The sequence below is a fragment of the Salvelinus namaycush genome, chromosome 26, assembly GCF_016432855.1.
Source record: "Salvelinus namaycush isolate Seneca chromosome 26, SaNama_1.0, whole genome shotgun sequence".
Taxonomy (NCBI): Eukaryota; Metazoa; Chordata; class Actinopteri; order Salmoniformes; family Salmonidae; genus Salvelinus; species Salvelinus namaycush.
Genome location: NC_052332.1, coordinates 40454907 through 40478527, shown reverse-complemented (window position 1 = coordinate 40478527; position 23621 = coordinate 40454907). Strand labels below are relative to the sequence as shown.

General features: G+C 45.1%; 1 protein-coding gene across 1 annotated transcript in view; it reads right to left on the bottom strand.

The window, feature by feature from the left end:
• Positions 1-10292: 10292 nt before the first annotated feature.
• LOC120021164 (SR-related and CTD-associated factor 4-like) overlaps positions 10293-23621 on the bottom strand; it is a 60640-nt gene continuing 47311 nt past the window's right edge. The window contains exons 10-20 of the mRNA XM_038964803.1: positions 23339-23515; positions 21408-21490; positions 19507-19709; positions 18835-18935; positions 18060-18173; positions 17704-17860; positions 17183-17304; positions 15503-15704; positions 14106-14210; positions 11477-12019; positions 10293-10462 (exon numbers count right to left, since the gene is read on the bottom strand). Of these exons, the coding sequence (XP_038820731.1) occupies positions 10293-10462; positions 11477-12019; positions 14106-14210; positions 15503-15704; positions 17183-17304; positions 17704-17860; positions 18060-18173; positions 18835-18935; positions 19507-19709; positions 21408-21490; positions 23339-23515 (1977 nt within the window). The remainder of the gene's footprint in view (positions 10463-11476; positions 12020-14105; positions 14211-15502; positions 15705-17182; positions 17305-17703; positions 17861-18059; positions 18174-18834; positions 18936-19506; positions 19710-21407; positions 21491-23338; positions 23516-23621) is intronic.

Here is a 23621-nt window from a genome sequence, read left to right as displayed (position 1 = left end):
TCATAATTGATTAGTAATGCCTGACTTGCGTCTACAAATTCCTGTCTGTCACATAAATGGATTGAGATGTTGATTGCTTCTAGAGAATGAAGACATGTTATATATAGCTCTGAACTGAGAGTCATAATGTAATGAACTGAGAGTCATAATGTAATGAACTGAGAGTCATAATGTAATGAACTGAGAGTCATAATGTAATGAACTGAGAGTCATAATGTAATGAACTGAGAGTCATAATGTAATGAACTGAGAGTCATAATGTAATGAACTGAGAGTCATGATGTAATGAACTGAGAGTCATAATGTAATGAACTGAGAGTCATAATGTAATGAACTGAGAGTCATAATGTAATGAACTGAGAGTCATAATGTAATGAACTGAGAGTCATAATGTAATGAACTGAAAGTCATGATGTAATGAACTCTTAACCCTGACTCAAGACAAAGGGTATTTTAGACATTTTTGTAGAGGGCCAGAAGAAAAAGTGGGTAAACTATGTTTTCAAATTACTGAGGTTGAATTTTTTTAAATTCTAATCTTACTCCTCGGAAGTTTTTTTAAAATCTTTGACGTATATTCTATCCTGTCAAGCAGAAGTGCCTCATCCTATGACGCATTGAGACATATTCGGGAGAGAGACACTGGGAGTCCATTTGGTGATGAAGACTGGACCGCTAACTGCCGAAAGGATCTACCCCGATTGTATCTCTATAAACATACAAGAACTCCCTTTTAAAATCTTTCATAGAACCAGATCGCCTTTAACAGAATGTTAACCGGTGCATCACATTTATGTTTCAAATGTCAACAAGATATTGGCACCTTTCTGCATGTATTTTGGACAACAGAATCCAGTTTTATTAGAATGAGGTTCATTTATACATTTAGAAGATCTTAGACAATTTGCTCATTCACCGAACACACTGTTCTGGTCTATTTAGCCCGCCAAAAAATGTAATCTGTTATTGTGTTCAACACCTGAAATACCGTCTGCGAGGATGTGGCTTTCTCAGGCTTCATCTATTCTACCACTAGAAAAACAAACATTTGACATGCGCCAGAGTACTGAAAAGTTCTGGAAAATCTGGTCATCATCGATTAGTTTACATTGTTATTTAGTCACATGCACAGGGCTGTAGATATAGTTGCAGGGTATAGTGAAATACTTCAGATTCGAGCTCCAACAGTGCAGGTGTGAATGAAGCAATGAAACATATTTTATACACACACACATATATATACACTGCTCAAAAAAATAAAGGGAACACTTAAACAACACAATGTAACTCCAAGTCAATCACACTTCTGTGAAATCAAACTGTCCACTTAGGAAGCAACATTGATTGACAATACATTTCACATGCTGTTGTGCAAATGGAATAGACAAAAGGTGGAAATTATAGGCAATTAGCAAGACACCCCCAATAAAGGAGTGGTTCTGCAGGTGGTGACCACAGACCACTTCTCAGTTCCTATGCTTCCTGGCTGATGTTTTGGTCACTTTTGAATGCTGGCGGTGCTTTCACTCTAGTGGTAGCATGAGAGGGAGTCTACAACCCACACAAGTGGCTCAGGTAGTGCAGCTCATCCAGGATGGCACATCAATGCGAGCTGTGGCAAGAAGGTTTGCTGTGTCTGTCAGCGTAGTGTCCAGAGCATGGAGGCGCTACCAGGAGACAGGCCAGTACATCAGGAGACGTGGAGGAGGCCGTAGGAGGGCAACAACCCAGCAGCAGGACCGCTACCTCCGCCTTTGTGCAAGGAGGAGCACTGCCAGAGCCCTGCAAAATGACCTCCAGCAGGCCACAAATGTGCCCTGTGGGACTGACTTGGAGTTACATTGTGTTGTTTAAGTGTTCCCTTTATTTTTTTGAGCAGTGTATATACAGTACCAGTCAAAAGTTTGGACACACCTACTCATTCAAGAGTTTTTCTTTATTTTTACTATTTTCTACATTGTACAATATTTGTGAAGACATCAAAACTATGAAATAACGCATATGGAATCATGTAGTAACCTAAAAAGTGTTAAATAAATCAAATAAATATATTTTATATTTGAGATTCTTCAAAGTAGCCACCCTTTGCCTTGACAGCTTTGCACACTCTTGGCATTCCCTCAACCAGCTTCATGAGGTAGTCACCTGGAATGCATTTCAATTAACAGGTGTGTCTTGTTAAAAGTTAATTTGTGGAATTTCTTTCCTTCTTAATGCATTTGAGACAATCAGTTGTGTTGTGACAAGGTAGGGGTGGTATACAGAAGATAGCTCTATTTGGTAAAAGACCAAGTACATATTATGGCAAGAACAGCTCAAATAAGCAACGAGAAACGACAGTCCATCATTACTTTAATGTCACACCCTGATCTGTTTCACGTGTCTTTGTGATTGTCTCCACCCCCCTCCAGGTGTAGCCCATCTTCCCTATTATCCCCTGTGTATTTATACCCGTGTTCTCTGTCTGTTGCCAGTTCGTTTTGTTCATTCATACCTACCAGCGTTTCCCCCCTTGCTCCTGTACTCTGGATTCCTGACCTCTGCCGGCCCTGACCCTGAGCCTACAGTGCCTGTTTTCTAGTTTTCCCGGTTTTGACCTTTTCTGCCTGCCCTGACTCTGAGCCTGCCTACCGTCCCGTACCTTTGCCCCACTACTCTGGATTACCGAACTCTGCCTGACCCTGACCCTGTCTGCCGTCCTGTACCTTTGACTGCCCATGTTCAAATTAATAAACTTTTGTTACTTCGTCATTGTCTGTCTTACCTTCAAACGTGTTACTATAAGACATGAAGGTCAGTCAATCCGGGAAAATTTCAAGAACTTAGAAAGTTTCTTCCAGTGCAGTTGCAAAAAACATCAAGCGCTCTGATGAAACTGCCACAGGAAAGGAAGACCCAGAGTTACCTCTGCTGCAGAGGATATGTTCATTAGAGTTAACTGCACCTCAGATTGCAGCCCAAATAAATGCTTCACAGAGTTGAAGTAACAGACACATCTCAACATCAACTGTTCAGAGAAGACTGCGTGAATCAGGCCTAAATGTTGGAAAAGCATTCCAGGTGAAGCTGGTTGAGAGAATGCCAAGAGTGTGCAAAGCTGTCATCAAGGCAAAGGGTGATATATTTTGATTGAACACTTTTTTGGTTACTACATGATTCCATATGTGTTATTTCATCATTTTGATGCTTTCAATATTATTCTACAATGTAGAAAATAGTAAAAAAAAAAACTAAAAAAAACCTTGAATGAGTAGGTCTGTCCAAACTTTTAACTGGTACTGTACATATTACGTCAACTACCTCTACCACTGCACATTGACTCGGTAATGGTACCCCTTGTATGTATATAGCCTTGTTATTTTACTGTGTTACTATGAACTTTTTAGAACATTTTTGGTTAAGGGCTTGTAAGTAAGCATTTCACGGTAAAGTCTACACCTGTTGTATTCGGCCATGTGACAAATACATGTGATTTGCTTTGGCTCGGATAAAGCTACTTTATCTTAAATCAATTTACAGTTAACACACATAGTACCAGACCTTGGTTCAAATACTATTTAAATTAAATTCACATACATTTTGAAGTAAGTATTCAGATGTATTTTCAAATAAAATATAAGTATTGGAAAGTGTTGCAATGTATTTGAAAATACTCAAAAACACAAGATTATTTTCAAATACAAATTAATACTCCCATGCATTTGGACCCAGGTCCTTAAGAGTATTTGAAATAATGTATTTGGAAAATATTGTAGCGATCTTAACCCAAGAGAGGCGTGTACACATGAGCGACTTGGTTTAGAGAAGCTTGGGGACACGCTCTCCCGAAGGAAGGAAGGGGGGGGGGGGGGGTATTGTAGCGACCTTAACCCAAGAGAGGCGTGTACACATGAGCGACTTGGTTTAGAGAAGCTTGGGGACACGCTCTCCCGAAGGAAGTTTTATTGTAGCGACCTTAACCCAAGAGAGGCGTGTACACATGAGCGACTTGGTTTAGAGAAGCTTGGGGACACGCTCTCCCGAAGGAAGATTATTGTAGCGACCTTAACCAAACATCTAGCAACCTCTTCAAGAGGTTTAGACCTCTTGGCGTAACGGTTAGGTTAACGTGTTTGCTTGACAGTTGTTGGACACGAGTTCCGAGTGCTGGTCGGGGCTACAATACTTTCAAATACATCCAATTAAAGTCGTTGATTTCAGCCACATTATTAGGAAATACTCAAAATACAGTAAATAGGTATATTTAAATAAATAATAAAATACACAAGTCTATATAGTACTATGTCTAGGGTATGTGTGTTAACTTTAAATCAGCTCACTTCTGAGCTGTTTTACAACATTTGGAGTTGTAGGTTTGGTATCAAGAATAAGCCGATTAAAATTGGGTCAAACTGGAACAACTAAACACATAACCAGAGTTGTATTCTACGACGCTAGCTAGATCTCTGGATTTTCTCAAACTAGCCAGCTTCAGTTAGTTTCACATTCCAGCTCGGGCTTCATCCGTAATTTAGTAGTGGTATTGTAACACACCAAAAAACTTGTGATTTAATAAAATATTTCTCTAATGAAGGGGACGATGATGCAATCTTTGCGAGAGGGAGAGAATCTGATTACAAACTCGATAAATGGAATTAGCCTGCCCAGGAACAGGTGAATATTGAAGGATTCGTTGCCATAGAAATATACCTGGCTAAAAAGGTGAGTCGTGCGACTGGTTATCCTGAGTTGAACTCAAAATTGACCAAAGTTACCTCGCCGACTACTCAAACCTGATTCACAGTATTGGGGTCAGGGGAAGAACGGACTACTCTACCACCTCTGAGGGCATACGATGTACAAAGCATGTACAACCAGGGCGGATCATAGGTCACAAATCTGGTGATATGGATTAAACTTTACATGGATAGATGAACTCTGGTCATGTAAATTAAATCACGGTTATTACCTTTGCAGTATGATAATTTAACTTGTATCCTAAAATCCTGCAACAGACTAGCGTCCTGTCCAGAGGGTGTACGCCTACCTGTCAATCATGCTGCCTCCCGCTACAGAAACAAAAGATACAGCGCCTTCGGAAAGTATTCGGGCAACTTTGGTTTTTCCACATTTTGTTACGTTACAGCCTCATTCTAAAATGTATTAAATTAAATAAAAAAAATCCTTAGCAATCTACACACAATAACCCACAATGAGAAAGCGGGAAAAACACGCTTAGACATTTTTTGCAAATACAAAAATACCTTATTTACATACGTATTCAGACCCTTTGCTATGAGACTCGAAATTGAGCTCAGGTGCATCCTGTTTCCATTGATCATCCTTGCGATGTTTCTACAACTTGATTGGAGTCCACCTGTGGTAAATTCAATTGATTGGACATGATTTGGAAAGGCACACACCTGTCTATATAAGGTCCCCACAGTTGACAGAGCAAAAACCAAGCCATGAGGTCGAAGGAATTGTCCGTAGAGCTTAGAGACAGGATTGTGTGGAGGCACAGATCTGGAGAAGGGTAGCAAAAAATGTCTGCAGCATTGAAGGTCCCCAAGAACACAGTGGCCTCTATTCTTAAATGGAAGATGTTTGGAACCACCAAGACTCTTCCTAGAGCTGGCCGCCCGGCCAAATTGAGCAATCGGGAGAGAAGGGCCTTGGTCAGGGATGTGATCAAGTTCCTCTGTGGAGATGGGAGAACCTTCCAGAAGGACAACCATCTCTGTAGCACTCCACCAATCAGGCCTTTATGGTAGAGTGGCCAGACGGAAGCCACTCATCAGTAAAAGGCACGACAGCCCGTTTGGAGTTTGCCAAAAGGCACCTAAAGACTCTCAGACCATGAAAAACAAGATTCTCTGGTCTGATGAAACCAAGATTGAGCTCTTTGGCCTGAATGCCAAGCGTCACATCTGGAGGAAACCTGGCACCATCCCTACGGTGAAGCATGGTGGTGGTGGCAGCATCATGCTGTGGGGATGTTTTTCAGCAGCAGGGACTGGGAGACTAGTCAGGATCGAGGCAAAGATGAACATAGCGAAGTACAGAGAGATCCTTGATGAAAACCTGCTCCAGAGCGCTCAGGACCTCAGACTGGGGCGAAGGTTCACGTTCCAACAGGACAATGACTCTAAACACACAGCCAAGACAACGCAGGAATGGCTTTGAGACAAGTCTCTGAATGTCCTTGAGTGGCCCAGCCAAAGCCCAGACTTGAACCCAATCGAACATCTCTGGAGAGACCTGAAAATAGCTGTGCAGCAACGCTCCCCATCCAACCTGACAGAGCTTGAGAGGATCTGTAGAGAATGAGAGAAATCTCCAAATACAGGTGTGCCAAGTTTGTAGCATCCCAAGAAGACTGGATGCTGTAATCGCTGCCAAAAGGTGCTTCAACAAAGTACTGAATACTTATGTAAATGTGATATGTTTTTGGGGGGGGTTTTACATATGAGCAAAAATGTCTATAAAACGGTTTTTGCTTTGTCTTATGGGGTAGTGTGTCGATTGATTTTAAAAAATGTCATCCATTTTAGAATAAGGCTGTAATGTAACAAAATGTGGAAAAGTCAAGGGGTCTGAATACTTTCCCGAAGGCACAGTCAGCTCCTGCCCTATGGGCCATTCTGGTCCAGATAAGGGCTCCTGCCCTATGGGCCATTCTGGTCCAGATAAGGGCTCCTGCCCTGTGGGCCATTCTGGTCCAGATAAGGGCTCCTGCCCTGTGGGCCATTCTGGTCCAGATAAGGGCTCTTGCCCTGTGGGCCATTCTGGTTCAGATAAGGGCTCCTGCCCTATGGGCCATTCTGGTTCAGATAAGGGCTCCTGCCCTATGGGCCATTCTGGTCCAGATAAGGGCTCCTGCCCTATGGGCCATTCTGGTTCAGATAAGGGCTCCTGTCCCATGGGCCATTCTGGTTCAGATAAGGGCTCCTGCCCTATGGGCCATTCTGGTTCAGATAAGGGCTTCTGCCCTATGGGCCATTCTGGTTCAGATAAGGGCTTCTGCCCTATGGGCCATTCTGGTCCAGATAAGGCCACTTCCTTTCCAGTTCACACTGTTCTATAGGTCTAGTATGCCTATCTAGTATAACTTGGTCCAGGTATCAAACCCTCAACACCAGTGTTGTAACACAGAGTCAGGAATAAGCTGATTAAAGTTGGATCAACAAACAAACGTGACACATGGACCCTGTTCAAAAACTTTAGGAGGAAGATAGGCAGGACAATAGGATGTATTTCTGAAGTTTTCACGTCGGAATATACTCTACATAAAGACCACTTCTAAGGTCTGAAAACAATCTAACAAACTTTGATATTTGTAGTGAAATATCACTTCGAAAAGGTTGATAACAGATTAGTTATTGAGCTCAGCAAAGAGGGGGGTGACTTCTCATCATGGTTTGAGAAATCAAATCAACAAATCAGAAAAAGGCTAGATCTGGTACGAAAATAGTTTATTATTAAAAACAATTTCCCTATCGCTGAAATATTGGATATTTAATTCCATTGTTTCTTTCTTTTAACTTAAAAATTAAAACAAACTTTTCATATCCTAAAGCCTTGCTGTAACATTTACCAGTTAAAAATGAAAAACAGTACAGCAAAAAAAAGGGGCCTTTTGTTAATTTTTTCCTGTCGTGATGCTCAAAATTAACAACATATTGATTGGCAACTGGCAATAAAAAAGCTTATTTACAGCATCTAAACACCCTCAGACCTCTCCTTTTCGCTTCACCTGGGTCGTATTCATTAGTGCGCACCGTACCAAAATGCTTTGCAGCAGGAAAGCGAAAATTAGCATTTCTTATTGGACAAGTGCAGGTAGCTCCTCCCTGTTTCAGTCCATTTTGGTACCTAATGAATACAACCCTGAATTGAACTTGGGTTTGTCAAGTGTTTTCAAAACAACATTCCAGCTCCAAAGTGGGCGTAGTTAACTCAGAGGTCAGGGGTCAGAGTCCGTCAGATAAAAGCACTAAAACAGTCCTTCCAGTTACAGTATGGACTCCTGGCTTCCTTTCTTTACTTTGTCTGCAACCGATTGGACAAGTGAACACATCTAACCACATTGCTTTGTTTATGTCACAACTGGCACCCTATTTGGAATAGAATGCACCTGTTGTCTATTCAGAGCGGGAAGTGGAGGAGACGAGAACAGATTATTTAGATGACCCTGTTCCAACAATACTTTCAACAAAAAAAAAAAAACCCGTCCTTTCCTCGTCTACTTTCCTTCATGACCACTTGATGGATGTAAGGAACTGGGTGGGTTTTAGTTGACATCCATATTACTGCTGATGCCTAGCACACATCCTCTCTGTAGTGTGGTCATGAAGGAAAGGAGACAAGTGAAGGAGGCCATTGAGAGACTATTAGGGAAAATATGTAGAAGTGACCTGTAACCCACTGATCCAGGATCAGATATTCACTTACATCCTAAATGGCAGCTTACAGTACACTGACCAGGGCGCCCAGGGGACATATCCAGGGGCCGTCGGGAAAGTATTCAGACCCCTTGACTTTTTCCATTTAATTACAGCCTTTATTCTAAAACTGATTAAAATGTTGTTTTTTAAACATCAATCTACACAAAATACCCCATAATCACAAAGCAAAAAAGTTATTTACATTTTGTTTTTATATAGCAAATATATATAAAAAAACAATACAGAAATACCTTATTTACATAAGTATTCAGACCCTTTGCTATCAGACTCTAAATTGAGCTCAGGTGCATCCTGTTTCCATTGATCATCCTTGAGATGTTTCTACCAGTTGATTGGAGTCCACCTGTGGTAAATTCAATTGATTGGACATGATTTGGAAAGGCACACACCTGTCTATATAAGGTCCCACAGTTGACAGGACATGTCAGAGTTAAAACCAAACCATGAGGTCGAAGGAATTGTCCGTAGAGCTCCGAGACAGGATTGTGTTGAGACACAGATCTAGGGAAGGGTACCAAAAAATGTCTGCAGCATTGAAGGTCCCCAAGAACACAGTGGCCTCCATCATTCTTAAATGGAATAAGTTTGGAACCACCAAGACTCTTCCTAGAGCTGGCCGCTCGGCCAAATTGAGCAATCGGGAGAGAAGGGTCTTGGTCAGGGAGGTGACCAAGAACCTGATGGTCACTCTGACAGAGCTCCAGAGTTCTCTGTGTAGATAGGAGAACCTTCCAGAAGGACAACCATCTCTGCAGCACTCCACCAATCAGGCCTTTATGGTAGAGTGGCCAGACTGAATCCACTCATATGTGAAAGGCAAATGACAGCACTCTTGGAGTTTGCCAAAAGGCACCTAAAGGACTCTGACCATGAGCAACAAGACTCTCTGGTCTGATGAAACCAAGATTGAACTCTTTGGCCTGAATGCCAAGAGTCACATCTGGAGGAAACCTGGCACCATCCCTACGGTGAAGCATGGTGGTGGCAGCATCATGCTGTGGGGATGTTTTTCAGCAGCAGGGACTGGGAGACTAGTCAGGATCGAGGGAAAGATGAACGGAGCAAAGTACAGCGAGATCCTTGATGAAAACCTGCTCCAGAGCACTCAGGACCTCAGACTAGGGTGAAGGTTCACCTTCCAACAGGACAATGACCCTAAATACACAGCCAAGACAACGCAGGAATGGCTTTGAGACAAGTCTCTGAATGTCCTCGAGTGGCCCAGCCAGAGCCCGGACTTGAACCCAATCGAACATCTCTGGAGAGACCTGAAAATAGCTGTGCAGCAACGCTCCCCATCCAACCTGACAGAGCTTGAGAGGATCTGTAGAGAATGAGAGAAATCTCCAAATACAGGTGTGCCAAGTTTGTAGCATCCCAAGAAGACTGGATGCTGTAATCGCTGCCAAAGGTGCTACAACAAAGTACTGAGTAAAGGGTCTGAATACTTATGTAAATGTGATATCAGTTTTATATTTATTTTTTTGCTTTGTAATTATGGAGTATTGTTTGTAGATTGATCGGGGCTGTAAGGTAACAAAATGTTGAAAAAGTCAAGGGGTCTGAATACTTTCCGAATGCTCTGTATATTACCATCCCCTATGGCTAAGGTTACAATTGGAGGGATAAGGGGAATCTGATTCTATATCTGTGGTTGAGGGGCAACATCAAACTAGCCTGGTCCCAGATCCGTTTGTGCTCTTGCCAGCTCCATTGCAGTAAATATCAAGCCAAACATGACAATTCCACAAAGGAGTTAGTGACAGGAGTTGTCATGAAGGCAGAAACAGACTGGCACCTAGGCTAACAAAAAAAAAAAAAAAAAAAGGTTTCATTTGGTAGCCACTAGCCTATGACTGCCTCAGTCTCCTGTGTCTCATCCGCATGTGTTTTCTCTATGGGCTGAGGTTGACTTGTAGATCCAGAAACACACGCCACGCGCGGTTCTGTACCAGTCACTTCAACAGGGAGGCCAGAGGGTTCCGATTCCACCTTCTGTTGGGATTGGAAGGGTTCTACAGTGGAATCTTTAGAATCCGTAGGAGGTTCTTTAGAGGGTTCTGTCGTAGCAGCAGCAACAACAGTAGTAGTAGTAGTAGGTGGGAGGGTTTCTGTGTTGTTGTCGTCAGAGTTCCGGAGCTTGAGTTCCACGTTCTCTGGTTCTACCTCTGCTTTGTCTCCTAGTCGATCGTCTGTGTCCCAACGAGATGTCCTCTCTCTGTTCCTCGGTCGCCTCTGCCGCTCTCCCTCTCCTCCCTCACTCCCGCCGCGCCCCCTCTCTCCTACCTCTCTCCCCCTCTCTCCTACCCCCCTTTCTCCTACCTCTCCTCTACCCCTCTCTCCTACCCCCCTTTCTCCTACCTCTCCTCTACCTCTCCCCCTCTCTCCCAACCCCCTTTCTCCTCTACCTCTCCCCCTCTCTCCTACACCCCTTTCTCCTACCTCTCCTCTACCTCTCCCCCTCTCTCCCACCCCCCTTTCTCCTACCTCTCCTCTACCTCTCCCCCTCTCTCCTACACCCCTTTCTCCTACACCCCTTTCTCCTACCTCTCCTCTACCTCTCCCCCTCTCTCCTACACCCCTTTCTCCTACCTCTCCTCTCCCCCTCTCTCCTACACCCCTTTCTCCTACCTCTCCTCTACCTCTCCCTCTCTCTCCTACACCCCTCTCTCCTACACCCCTTTCTCCAACCTCTCCTCTACCTCTCCCCCTCTCCCCCAACCCCCTTTCTCCTACCTCTCCTCTCCCCCTCTCCCCTACCTCTGATCCTCTACCTCGCTCCCTCTCTCCTCCCGCACTCCTTCCGCGCTCACTCTCTCCGTCTCCTCCTCTCCCTCGCTCCCTCTCTCCATCAGGACTGCTTCGTCTCTCTCTCCAGTCCCGCCTGTCTCTATCTCTCTCCCACCCTCCCCCTCCTCTCGGCTCTCCCCCATCCTCCTGCCACCCCCCAAACCTTTCCCTTTCCTCCATCCTCTCTCCCCATCCTCCTCCTCCTCTCCCTCCGTCCCCAAACCGCCTCCCCCCTCCACCAAACCTCTCCCTCTCTCTATCCCTCTCCCAGTCCCTCTCTCGCTCCCTATCTGGATCTCTGTCCCTAAACCCAGGTCTCTCGCCCCTGGGGGGCCCCCTCCCCTCAATCTCCTCCGGCCCCTCTGGCCCTCGAGGGCCCCCCCTCATGAAAGGTGGTGGGGGCCCCCCAGGGAGGGGCCCGTGGGGAGGGAAGGGACCCCTTATGGGATGGGAAGGGGGCATGCCCATCCCAAACCCTCGTGGGCCCCCGGGCGGCGGAGGGGGGCCATCGTGGTGCATCATGTGAGGGTGGGGGCCCCTGTTGGGGGGCATCATCTGGGGTGGCATGTTGTGGTGGGGGGGGCCCCGAGGGGGGTGGGGGCCATGTGGGCCACCGTGGGGAGGAGGGAAGCGCTGCATGTGAGGTGGGGGGAGGACCGGACCAGGAGAGTGGACTGGAGGGCGCTGGAGGGGGATCATGCCGGGGCGAGCCCCAAGAAGACCTCCAGACAGTGGGATGGGACCGCCTGGTGAGCCCCCTGGAGGACCAGGCACCTGGTTACCTGATGAGGGAACAGAGACAGAGAATACAGGTTAATATACATGGTCTGATTAACATCTCTGGCAGGTAACTACTAGACTACTAGACACAGTAACATGGTCTGATTAACATCTCTATCAGGTAACTACTAGAGACAGTAACATGGTCTGATTAACATCTCTATCAGGTAACTACTAGAGACAGTAACATGGTCTGATTAACATCTCTATCAGGTAACTACTAGAGACAGTAACATGGTCTGGTTAACATCTCTGTCAGGTAACTACTAGAGACAGTAACATGGTCTGATTAACATCTCTATCAGGTAACTACTAGAGACAGTAACATGGTCTGGTTAACATCTCTATCAGGTAACTACTAGAGACAGTAACATGGTCTGATTAACATCTCTATCAGGTAACTACTAGAGACAGTAACATGGTCTGGTTAACATCTCTGTCAGGTAACTACTAGAGACAGTAACATGGTCTGATTAACATCTCTATCAGGTAACTACTAGAGACAGTAACATGGTCTGGTTAACATCTCTATCAGGTAACTACTAGAGACAGTAACATGGTCTGGTTAACATCTCTATCAGGTAACTACTAGAGACAGTAACATGGTCTGATTAACATCTCTATCAGGTAACTACTAGAGACAGTAACATGGTCTGGTTAACATCTCTATCAGGTAACTACTAGAGACAGTAACATGGTCTGATTAACTACTAGAGACAGTAACATGGTCTGGTTAACATCTCTGTCAGGTAACTACTAGAGACAGTAACATGGTCTGGTTAACATCTCTATCAGGTAACTACTAGAGACAGTAACATGGTCTGATTAACATCTCTATCAGGTAACTACTAGAGACAGTAACATGGTCTGATTAACATCTCTATCAGGTAACTACTAGAGACAGTAACATGGTCTGATTAACATCTCTATCAGGTAACTACTAGAGACAGTAACATGGTCTGGTTAACATCTCTATCAGGTAACTACTAGAGACAGTAACATGGTCTGATTAACATCTCTATCAGGTAACTACTAGAGACAGTAACATGGTCTGGTTAACATCTCTATCAGGTAACTACTAGAGACAGTAACATGGTCTGATTAACATCTCTATCAGGTAACTACTAGAGACAGTAACATGGTCTGATTAACATCTCTATCAGGTAACTACTAGAGACAGTAACATGGTCTGGTTAACATCTCTGTCAGGTAACTACTAGAGACAGTAACATGGTCTGATTAACATCTCTGTCAGGTAACTACTAGAGACAGTAACATGGTCTGATTAACATCTCTATCAGGTAACTACTAGAGACAGTAACATGGTCTGGTTAACATCTCTATCAGGTAACTACTAGAGACAGTAACATGGTCTGGTTAACATCTCTATCAGGTAACTACTAGAGACAGTAACATGGTCTGGTTAACATCTCTATCAGGTAACTACTAGAGACAGTAACATGGTCTGATTAACATCTCTATCAGGTAACTACTAGAGACAGTAACATGGTCTGATTAACATCTCTGTCAGGTAACTACTAGAGACAGTAACATGGTCTGGTTAACATCTCTGTCAGGTAACTACTAGAGACAGTAACATGGTCTGATTAACATCTCTATCAGGTAACTACTAGAGACAGTAACATGGTCTGATTAACATCTCTATCAGGTAACTACTAGAGACAGTAACATGGTCTGATTAACATCTCTATCAGGTAACTACTAGAGACAGTAACATGGTCTGATTAACATCTCTATCAGGTAACTACTAGAGACAGTAACATGGTCTGATTAACATCTCTATCAGGTAACTACTAGAGACAGTAACATGGTCTGATTAACATCTCTATCAGGTAACTACTAGAGACAGTAACATGGTCTGGTTAACATCTCTATCAGGTAACTACTAGAGACAGTAACATGGTCTGGTTAACATCTCTATCAGGTAACTACTAGAGACAGTAACATGGTCTGATTAACATCTCTGCGTTTCAATCGACTCTCTGGGTTCCAATCTACTCTGTCCTCTTACTCTACAACTTTTAGTAAAAGACTATTCTACTATGATCTCTGGTTAAGGTTACAAACCCAGGCCGGCTGGATCCAGAGACAGCTCAACTCCCCCTACACCCCCTGCTGCTGAGGGAGGGGGGCCAGAGGGGCCCAGGGGCATCGACCCAGGCAGAAGGAAACCTGGTGGAGAGAGAGAGAACAAAAAGATAATTACTTGACACATTGGAAAGAATTAACAAAAAAACAGAGCAAACTAGAATGCTATTTGGCCCTAAACAGAGAGTACACAGTGGCAGAATACCTGACCACTGTGACTGACCCAAACTTAAGGAAAGCTTTGACTATGTACAGACTCAGTGAGCATAACCTTGCTATTGAGAAAGGCCGCCGTAGGCAGACATGGCTCTCAAGAGAAGACAGGCTATGTGCTCACTGCCCACAAAATGAGGTGGAAACTGAGCTGCACTTCCTAACCTCCTGCCAAATGTATGACCATATTAGAGACACATATTTCCCTCAGATTACACAGATCCACAAAGAATTCGAAAACAAATCCAATTTTGATAAACTCCCATATCTACTGGGTGAAATACCACAGTGTGCCATCACAGCAGCAAGATTTGTGACCTGTTGCCACAAGAAAAGGGCAACCAGTGAAGAACAAACACCATTGTAAATACAACCCATATTTATGCTTATTTATTTTCCCTTGTGTACTTTAACCATTTGTACATTGTTACAACACTGTATATATATAATATGACATTTGTAATGTCTTTATTGTTTTGAAACTTCTGTATGTGTAATGTTTACTGTTAATTTGTATTGTTTATTTCACTTTTGTATAATATCTACCTCACTTGCTTTGGCAATGTTAACACGTTTCCCATGCCAATAAAGCCCCTTGAATTGAAATTGAATTGAGAACAGTACTCTTAGAGAGAGAAAGACTCAGGCTTGTGAGATGGACAGCTTTATATAGATACAGTAGATAGATAGATGTTTGAGAATGAGTGATTGAAATAGAGAGGGAGAGAGAAGAGAGAGATATCTTGATAGAGAGATATATTGATAGAGAGATATCTTGATAGAGAAAGGTTTTGATAGAGCGAGATCTTTATAGAGAGAGAGAAAGGTTTTGATAGAGAGATATCGAGACAGAGAGGTTTTGATAGAGAGATATCTTTATAGAGAGAGAGAGAAAGGTTTTGATAGAGATATCTTGATGGAGAGATCTTGATAGAGAGAGAGAGATATCTTGATAGAGAGATAGAGACAGAGAGGTTATGATAGAGCGATATCTTTATAGAGAGAAAGGTTTTGATAGAGAGAGATCTTGATAGAGAGAGAGATATCTTGATAGAGAGATATCGAGACAGAGAGGTTTTGATAGAGCGAGATCTTTATAGAGAGAGAGAGAAAGGTTTTGATAGAGAGAGATATCTTGATGGAGAGATATCTTGTAGTGTTACCTGGTGGCATCATCTGCATGGGGTTGAACCTTGGTCCCGGTCTCATGAAGGAGGGAGGAGGTCCGGGTGGTACACCAGGGGGGAAGGAAGGGGGAGGCAGGCCCATGGGGGGACCACCAGGAGGGCCAGGCCCAGGGGGGAAGGAGGGGTGCTGCTGGAGAGAACCTACACCTCCCATCGACTGCACCTGGACCGGATGTACCTGGGGAGACGACGAGGGAGGAGCCTGTTAGACAGAGGGTTGTAGAGTGACCCAAGTGGAACCCACTGAAATGGCACCCTATTCACTAAATATTGGAGAGGACTCTGGTCTAAAGTAGTGCACTATATAGGGAATAGGGTGCCATAGGGCTCTGGTCTAAAGTAGTGCACTATATAGGGAATAGGGTGTCATAGGGCTCTGGTCTAAAGTAGTGCACTATATAGGGAATAGGGTGCCATAGGGCTCTGGTCTAAAGTAGTGCACTATATAGGGAATAGGGTGTCATAGGGCTCTGGTCTAAAGTAGTGCACTATATAGGGTGCCATAGGGCTCTGGTCTAAAGTAGTGCACTATATATAGGGAATAGGGTTCCATTGGGTTCTGGTCTATAGTAGTGCACTATATATAGGGAATAGGGTGCCATTTGGTCTAAAGTAGGGCACTATATAGGGAATAGGGTGCCATAGGGCTCTGGTCTAAAGTAGTGTACTATATAGGGAATAGGGTGCCATAGGGCTCTGGTCTAAAGTAGTGCACTATATAGGGAATAGGGTGCCATAGGGCTCTGGTCTAAAGTAGTGCACTATATATAGGGAATAGGGTGCCATAGGGCTCTGGTCTAAAGTAGTGCACTATATAGGGTGCCATAGGGCTCTGGTCTAAAGTAGTGCACTATATATAGGGAATAGGGTGCCATAGGGCTCTGGTCTAAAGTAGTGCACTATATAGGGTGCCATAGGGCTCTGGTCTAAAGTAGTGCACTATATAGGGAATAGGGTGCCATAGGGCTCTGGTCTAAAGTAGTGCACTATATATAGGGAATAGGGTGCCATAGGGCTCTGGTCTAAAGTAGTGCACTATATATAGGGAATAGGGTGCCATAGGGCTCTGGTCTAAAGTAGTGCACTATATATAGGGAATAGGGTGCCATAGTGCTCTGGTCTAAAGTAGTGCACTATATAGGGAATAGGGTGCCATAGGGCTCTGGTCAAAAGTAGTGCACTATATAGGGAATAGGGTGCCATAGGGCTCTGGTCTAAAGTAGTGCACTATATATAGGGAATAGGGTGCCATAGGGCTCTGGTCTAAAGTAGTGCACTATATATAGGGAATAGGGTGCCATAGTGCTCTGGTCTAAAGTAGTGCACTATATATAGGGAATACGGTGCCATAGGGCTCTGGTCTAAAGTAGTGCACTATATATAGGGAATAGGGTGCCATAGGGCTCTGGTCTAAAGTAGTGCACTATATAGGGAATAGGGTGCCATAGGGCTCTGGTCTAAAGTAGTGCACTATTAGGGAATAGGGTGTCATAGGGCTCTGGTCTAAAGTAGTGCACTATATAGGGAATAGGGCTCTGGTCTAAAGTAGTGCACTATATAGGGAATAGGGTGCCATACAGAATCTGGAAAAAAGTGTTAGCTCACTGAGGTAGAGCATAGGTATCTATGATAAAGGGAACAAACTAAAATATTTACCTGTACAGGAGTGGCTACAGGTGCGGCCCCAGCTGTGTCCTCCACCGTGGCTAACGGCTCAGAGCTGCCATTTTGTCTGAACTCCTCTGGTGTGTCCTGGTTACTCTGAACACTCCTCCACTCTGTCAAACAAGGGACACGTGGTCAGACAGGTACTATACAGGTACCCGTGTGTGTGTGTGTGTGTGTGTGTGTGTGTGTGTGTGTGTGTGTGTGTGTGTGTGTGTGTGTGTGTGTGTGTGTGTGTGTGTGTGTGTGTGTGAGAGCATTGAACCGCAAGGCAAAACTTGTCTGCTGTTTTTGGCCCCGTAGCTGCCACATCGTTGTAGCAGCGTGAAACACACCTGTAAACAGGTGCAGATACTCTTGTGTGACAATGAAGTCTTGCATCGCGTTCATCTCTATATCTGTGGTGCTGCTCGTCATATTCGCTGAGTCTGGGTTCAGTGTGTGTTATTACCTGGGTCCAGTGTGTGTTATTACCTGGGTCCAGTGTGTCTGGGTCCAGTGTGTGTTATTACCTGGGTCCAGTGTGTCTGGGTCCAGCGTCCCTCCCTCTCTGATGTCCTCTAGCTGGTCCTGTCGTATCTTAGACCAGGGGATGAAGGTAACGCCCAGCTCTACATCCCAGTACTGCTTCAACTCTGCTTTGATACCTTTATTCAACGCCCACGCGATCTGGGGACGAGAGACGATAATATACATATTAAATCAATATTCATATTTACTTTCATGGCCGGTTTCCCGGACACAGACTTAGCCTAGTCATAAACTAAGAAGCACTTAATTGAACTTGCTTTTTTAGGATGTCTAGCACAAGGCAAGGCTTAATCTGTGTCCGGGAAACCGGCCCTTTATTCGAACAGAGCCCACATACCTTGATGGCTTTCTGGTTGACTTTGTAGGATCCTCTGCTGAGTTTCTGCAGAGCTCTGAAGGCATCCTGTCTGTGGACCATGACAATGTAGGCACAACCTCGGGGAGGAATCATCTGAGAGAGGAGAGGAGAGGAGAGGGGAGAGGAGGGAGGGGAGAGGAGAGGGAGAGAGGGAAGGAGAAGGAGAGATGGGAGGGGAGAGAGGAGACGAGAGAGGGGAGGGGAGAGGAGGGAGGAGTGAGAGAGGGGAGAGGAGGGAGGAGAGGGGAGAGGAGAGAGGGGAGGAGAGGGGAGAGGAGAGGGAGAGAGGGAAGGAGAAGGAGAGATGGGAGGGGAGAGAGGAGAGGAGAGAGGGGAGGGGAGAGGAGGGAGGAGGGAGAGAGGGGAGAGGAGGGAGGAGAGGGGAGAGGAGAGAGGGGAGGAGAGGGGAGAGGAGAGAGGGGAGGAGAGGGGAGAGGAGAGAGGGGAGGAGAGGGGAGAGGAGAGAAGAGGGGGGAGGGAGGAGAGGGGAGAGAGAGGGGAGGGGAGAGAGAGGGAGGGGAGGAGACAAGGGGAGAGGTGAGGAGGGAGGAGAGGAGAGGAAGGAGCTTACCAAGTGAATTGGAAGATATTGGCACAAGAAATCAGAGATTCTAAATTTGAATTATTTAAGAACAACCTAAAGAGTCAGTGTGTGGATTAAACACACACACACACACACACACACACACACACACACACACACACACACACACACACACACACACACACACACACACACACACACTAAACTTACGTTGATGGAGTCTATCTGTCCAAACTCCTCCAGTAGACAGGCTACATCCTGCTGCTGTGTTCTCTTGTCCAACTGACCCACCCACAGAGTGGTACTACACACTGGAGGAGCGGGGGGACATGGGGACAGAGACAGGGAGAGAGACAGGGAGAGAGAGAGAGACAGGGAGAGAGAGAGAGACAGGGAGAGAGAGAGAGACAGGGAGAGAGAGAGAGACAGGGAGAGAGAGAGAGAGAGAGAGAGAGAGAGAGAGAGAGAGAGAGAGAGAGAGACAGGGAGAGAGAGAGAGAGAGAGAGAGAGAGACAGGGAGAGAGAGAGAGAGAGACAGGGAGAGAGAGAGAGAGACAGGGAGAGAGAGAGAGAGAGAGAGAGAGAGAGAGACAGGGAGAGAGACAGGGAAAGAGAGACAGGGAGAGAGAGAGAGAGAGAGAGAGAGAGAGAGAGAGAGAGAGAGAGAGACAGGGAGAGAGAGAGAGAGACAGGGAGAGAGACAGGGAGAAAGAGAGAAATAATGACAGATTAAGTGACAGTGATTCACATTGGAAAGGGAACCAATATTATATATATATATATACACACACAGTGTACAAAACATTAAGAACACCTGCTCTTTCCATGACATAGACTGACTAGGTGAATAAAGAGAGAGGAGAGCGAGAGAGTTGTCTCACCGCTCAGCGTGTCAGCCTTGGGCTGTGGCAGTCCTTTCTGCCGTCTCTCCCTCTCTTTCTCCTTCTCCTTCTCTCTCTCCCTGCGTTCCTGGGAGCGTGACCGTGGGGAGTGTCTGCGGCGGTCTCTGGACCGTGAGCGAGAGCGTCTGTTTCTGGACCGTTGTGTTCTAGAGTTGGACCGCGACCGCCTCCTCTTAGGAGACCTAGAGAGAGAGAACAGACACAAATCACATACCGCTTATATTACTGCTTGGCTAGCCTCGGAAATCCCACACCTTGGAGCAACGTAAGGTAGGCAACAACACAAGGTCTGGAGAGGATGTTAGCTTATCTTGGACATTTTGAAATGGGGGAGAGAAAAAATTCTCACAACAAACCATGAGTTTGGGTAAGCAGGGCTTAAAATGCGGGAGGGAATTGTGCTCGAGTCGCACAACAATGGAATATAAAATTGCGGATAAAGCCTTGATCATAATTTCATGTGATCAAGGCTGATCAAGGCTCTTAACCAATAGGAACTGGCCATTTGAACATTAACCAATAGAAACTGGCCATTTGAACATTAACCAATAGGAACTGGCCATTTGAACATTAACCAATAGGAACTGGCCATTTGAACATTAACCAATAGGAACTGGCCATTTGAACATTAACCAATAGGAACTGGCCATTTGAATATTAACCAATAAGAACTGGCCATTTGAACATTAACCAATAAGAACTGGCCATTTGAACATTAACCAATAGGAACCAGGGTTGGAAATTAACTTCCGCCAAATGCGGGTAGATTTCGTAATTTGCGAGTAAGAAAGTCTATTTCACCAGCCACGTTGGTGGGTGGTCACACACAGTATTTGGGAAGAGTTAATTATTCTTCAATCCTAAAGAAAGTATTCTAAAAGTGTAAGTCTTCGTCTTTTGTTGGCATCCCCAATTCACACGCTAGGTTTCTATATTTTATTTTTCAATGTTAGCTTAAGTTTTCTGCAACTGCTGCAAGAGACTGGAGATTCTCTTCTCATCACGAGGTGGCTGTGAGTGCCCGGTTACCGCGGTAACGTCCCGCCCCTTAAAGGGGCAGCGAGACGCACGAAACACTCCAAAAACATTTCATTCATTAACTTTCAGGTAATTTCTTATCATAAAATTTAAAAAAAAACACTCAAATACTTAAAATTGTTCTCCTACATTTATTTGTGTGCTTCTACATTTAATCCGCGACATGTCGTGCCTAAGAATAGACCTTAGCCGTGGTATATTGGCCAATATAACACACACCCCTTTCTGTGCCTTATTGCTTCAATATACATTTACATTTACATTTAAGTCATTTAGCAGACGCTCTTATCCAACCGTGATACCTCAGCACTTTGTGGCAGGGCAGGACACTGTTGATTCTTGATGTTCAGTTGTAGAATCTGTTTTCACTATTGTAGCTAAATGATTTATTTTAAAGTACATTGGTTAAAAGACTCAATGAGCAATATACCACATTACTTTTTACTAGTAATAGATTTCTTGTTTTTAGAAACATCAGAATGAATGCTTACTTAATTTTTTTATTATGGCAAAATATATTTTGGCTGCTTAATTAACCAAAAAGTTAATTTCAGGATCTGATAGGAACTTGCCATTGGAACACTGTCTTTAGCTGTTAACCAATACGAACTGGCCATTTGAACACTGTCTTTAGATGTTAACCAATAGAAACTGACCATTTGAACGCCATCTTTAGCCGTTAACCAATACGAACTGGCCATTTGAACACTGTCTTTAGATGTTAACCAATAGAAACTGGCCATTTGAACACAGTCTTTAGCAATTAAAAAATAGAAACTGGCCATTTGAACGCTGTCTTTAGCCATTAACCAATAGGGACTGGCCACCTGACCAGCACTCACCTAGATCCTGATGGTGACTTCCTGCCATCCGGTCGGTGTCGTCCATCCTTCATGGAGGGGGGGTCCAGGTCCATATTCATATCCTGACAAGCAGAAACCATAACATTTACAACATCAAATAAGTTTGTAAATATGTTAGTACCACTACATTGTTGCATGTGGAACAGGAAGAACACTTGCAATGCGTGATGAGTTCTGAGAAGTGATACACATTAACTGAGTAATTTAATATTCCAAATCATATGACTATTTTGGGGCGGCAGGTAGCCTAGCGGTTAGAGGCAGGTAGCCTAGTGGTTAGAGGCAGGTAGCCTAGCGGTTAGAGGCAGGTAGCCTAGCGGTTAGAGGCAGGAAGCCTAGCGGTTAGAGGCAGGTAGCCTAGCTGTTAGAGGCAGGTAGCCTAGCGGTTAGAGGCAGGTAGCCTAGTGGTTAGAGGCAGGTAGCCTAGCGGTTAGAGGCAGGTAGCCTAGCGGTTAGAGGCAGGAAGCCTAGCGGTTAGAGGCAGGTAGCCTAGCTGTTAGAGGCAGGTAGCCTAGCGGTTAGAGGCAGGTAGCCTAGCGGTTAGAGGCAGGTAGCCTAGTGGTTAGAGGCAGGTAGCCTAGTGGTTAGAGGCAGGTAGCCTAGTGGTTAGAGGCAGGAAGCCTAGTGGTTAGAGGCAGGTAGCCTAGCGGTTAGAGGCAGGTAGCCTAGCGGTTAGAGGCAGGTAGCCTAGCGGTTAGAGGCAGGTAGCCTAGCGGTTAGAGACAGGTAGCCTAGTGGTTAGAGGCAGGTAGCCTAGCGGTTAGAGGCAGGTAGCCTAGCGGTTAGAGGCAGGTAGCCTAGCTGTTAGAGACAGGTAGCCTAGTGGTTAGAGGCAGGTAGCCTAGCGGTTAGAGGCAGGTAGCCTAGCGGTTAGAGGCAGGTAGCCTAGTGGTTAGAGGCAGGTAGCCTAGCGGTTAGAGACAGGTAGCCTAGTGGTTAGAGGCAGGTAGCCTAGCGGTTAGAGACAGGTAGCCTAGTGGTTAGAGGCAGGTAGCCTAGCGGTTAGAGACAGGTAGCCTAGTGGTTAGAGGCAGGTAGCCTAGCGGTTAGAGACAGGTAGCCTAGTGGTTAGAGGCAGGTAGCCTAGTGGTTAGAGACAGGTAGCCTAGCGGTTAGAGGCAGGTAGCCTAGCGGTTAGAGACAGGTAGCCTAGCGGTTAGAGACAGGTAGCCTAGCGGTTAGAGACAGGTAGCCTAGCGGTTAGAGACAGGTAGCCTAGCGGTTAGAGACAGGTAGCCTAGCGGTTAGAGACAGGTAGCCTAGCGGTTAGAGACAGGTAGCCTAGCGGTTAGAGACAGGTAGCCTAGCGGTTAGAGACAGGTAGCCTAGTGGTTAGAGACAGGTAGCCTAGTGGTTAGAGGCAGGTAGCCTAGCGGTTAGAGGCAGGTAGCCTAGCGGTTAGAGGCAGGTAGCCTAGTGGTTAGAGGCAGGTAGCCTAGCGGTTAGAGACAGGTAGCCTAGTGGTTAGAGGCAGGTAGCCTAGCGGTTAGAGACAGGTAGCCTAGTGGTTAGAGGCAGGTAGCCTAGCGGTTAGAGACAGGTAGCCTAGTGGTTAGAGGCAGGTAGCCTAGTGGTTAGAGGCAGGTAGCCTAGCGGTTAGAGACAGGTAGCCTAGTGGTAAGAGGACTAGTAACCAAAAGGTTGCTATATCGAATCCCCGAGCTGACAAGGTACAAATCTGTCGTCCTGCAAGGCAGTTAACCCACTGGTAGGCCGTCATTGTAAATAAGAATTTGTTCTTAAATGACTTGCCTAGTTAAATAAAGGTCAAATAAAATAAATATATAAAGATTGGACTGGTCCATAGCTATTATATTAAGTGCGGGATTACTATGTTCATGTTTTTAACCATTCATGTCTAATAAAAATCCACCGAACCTAATTCAAATCTATTAATGTACTAATCTCACCTGTTCTTGCTGGCCCACGTGTTGGCCGAAGGCGTCCTTATTTGGAGGGTATCCCCCAGGGAAGCCCGGAGGTGCTGTACCAGGGAGGGGCTGGCCTGGAGGACCCACCATTCCTGGGTAGGCCTGGCCCGGCAGCAGACCATAGCCCTGGAGCTGGCCGTTGGGAGGGAGAGGTATCTGGATGGAGGGAGAAAGACAGGGGAGTTTTAATACTGTGTGTGTGTGTTCTGACAGAGAGAGAGGGGGGAGAAAGAGGAAACGGAAAGAAGAGAGAGACACAAAT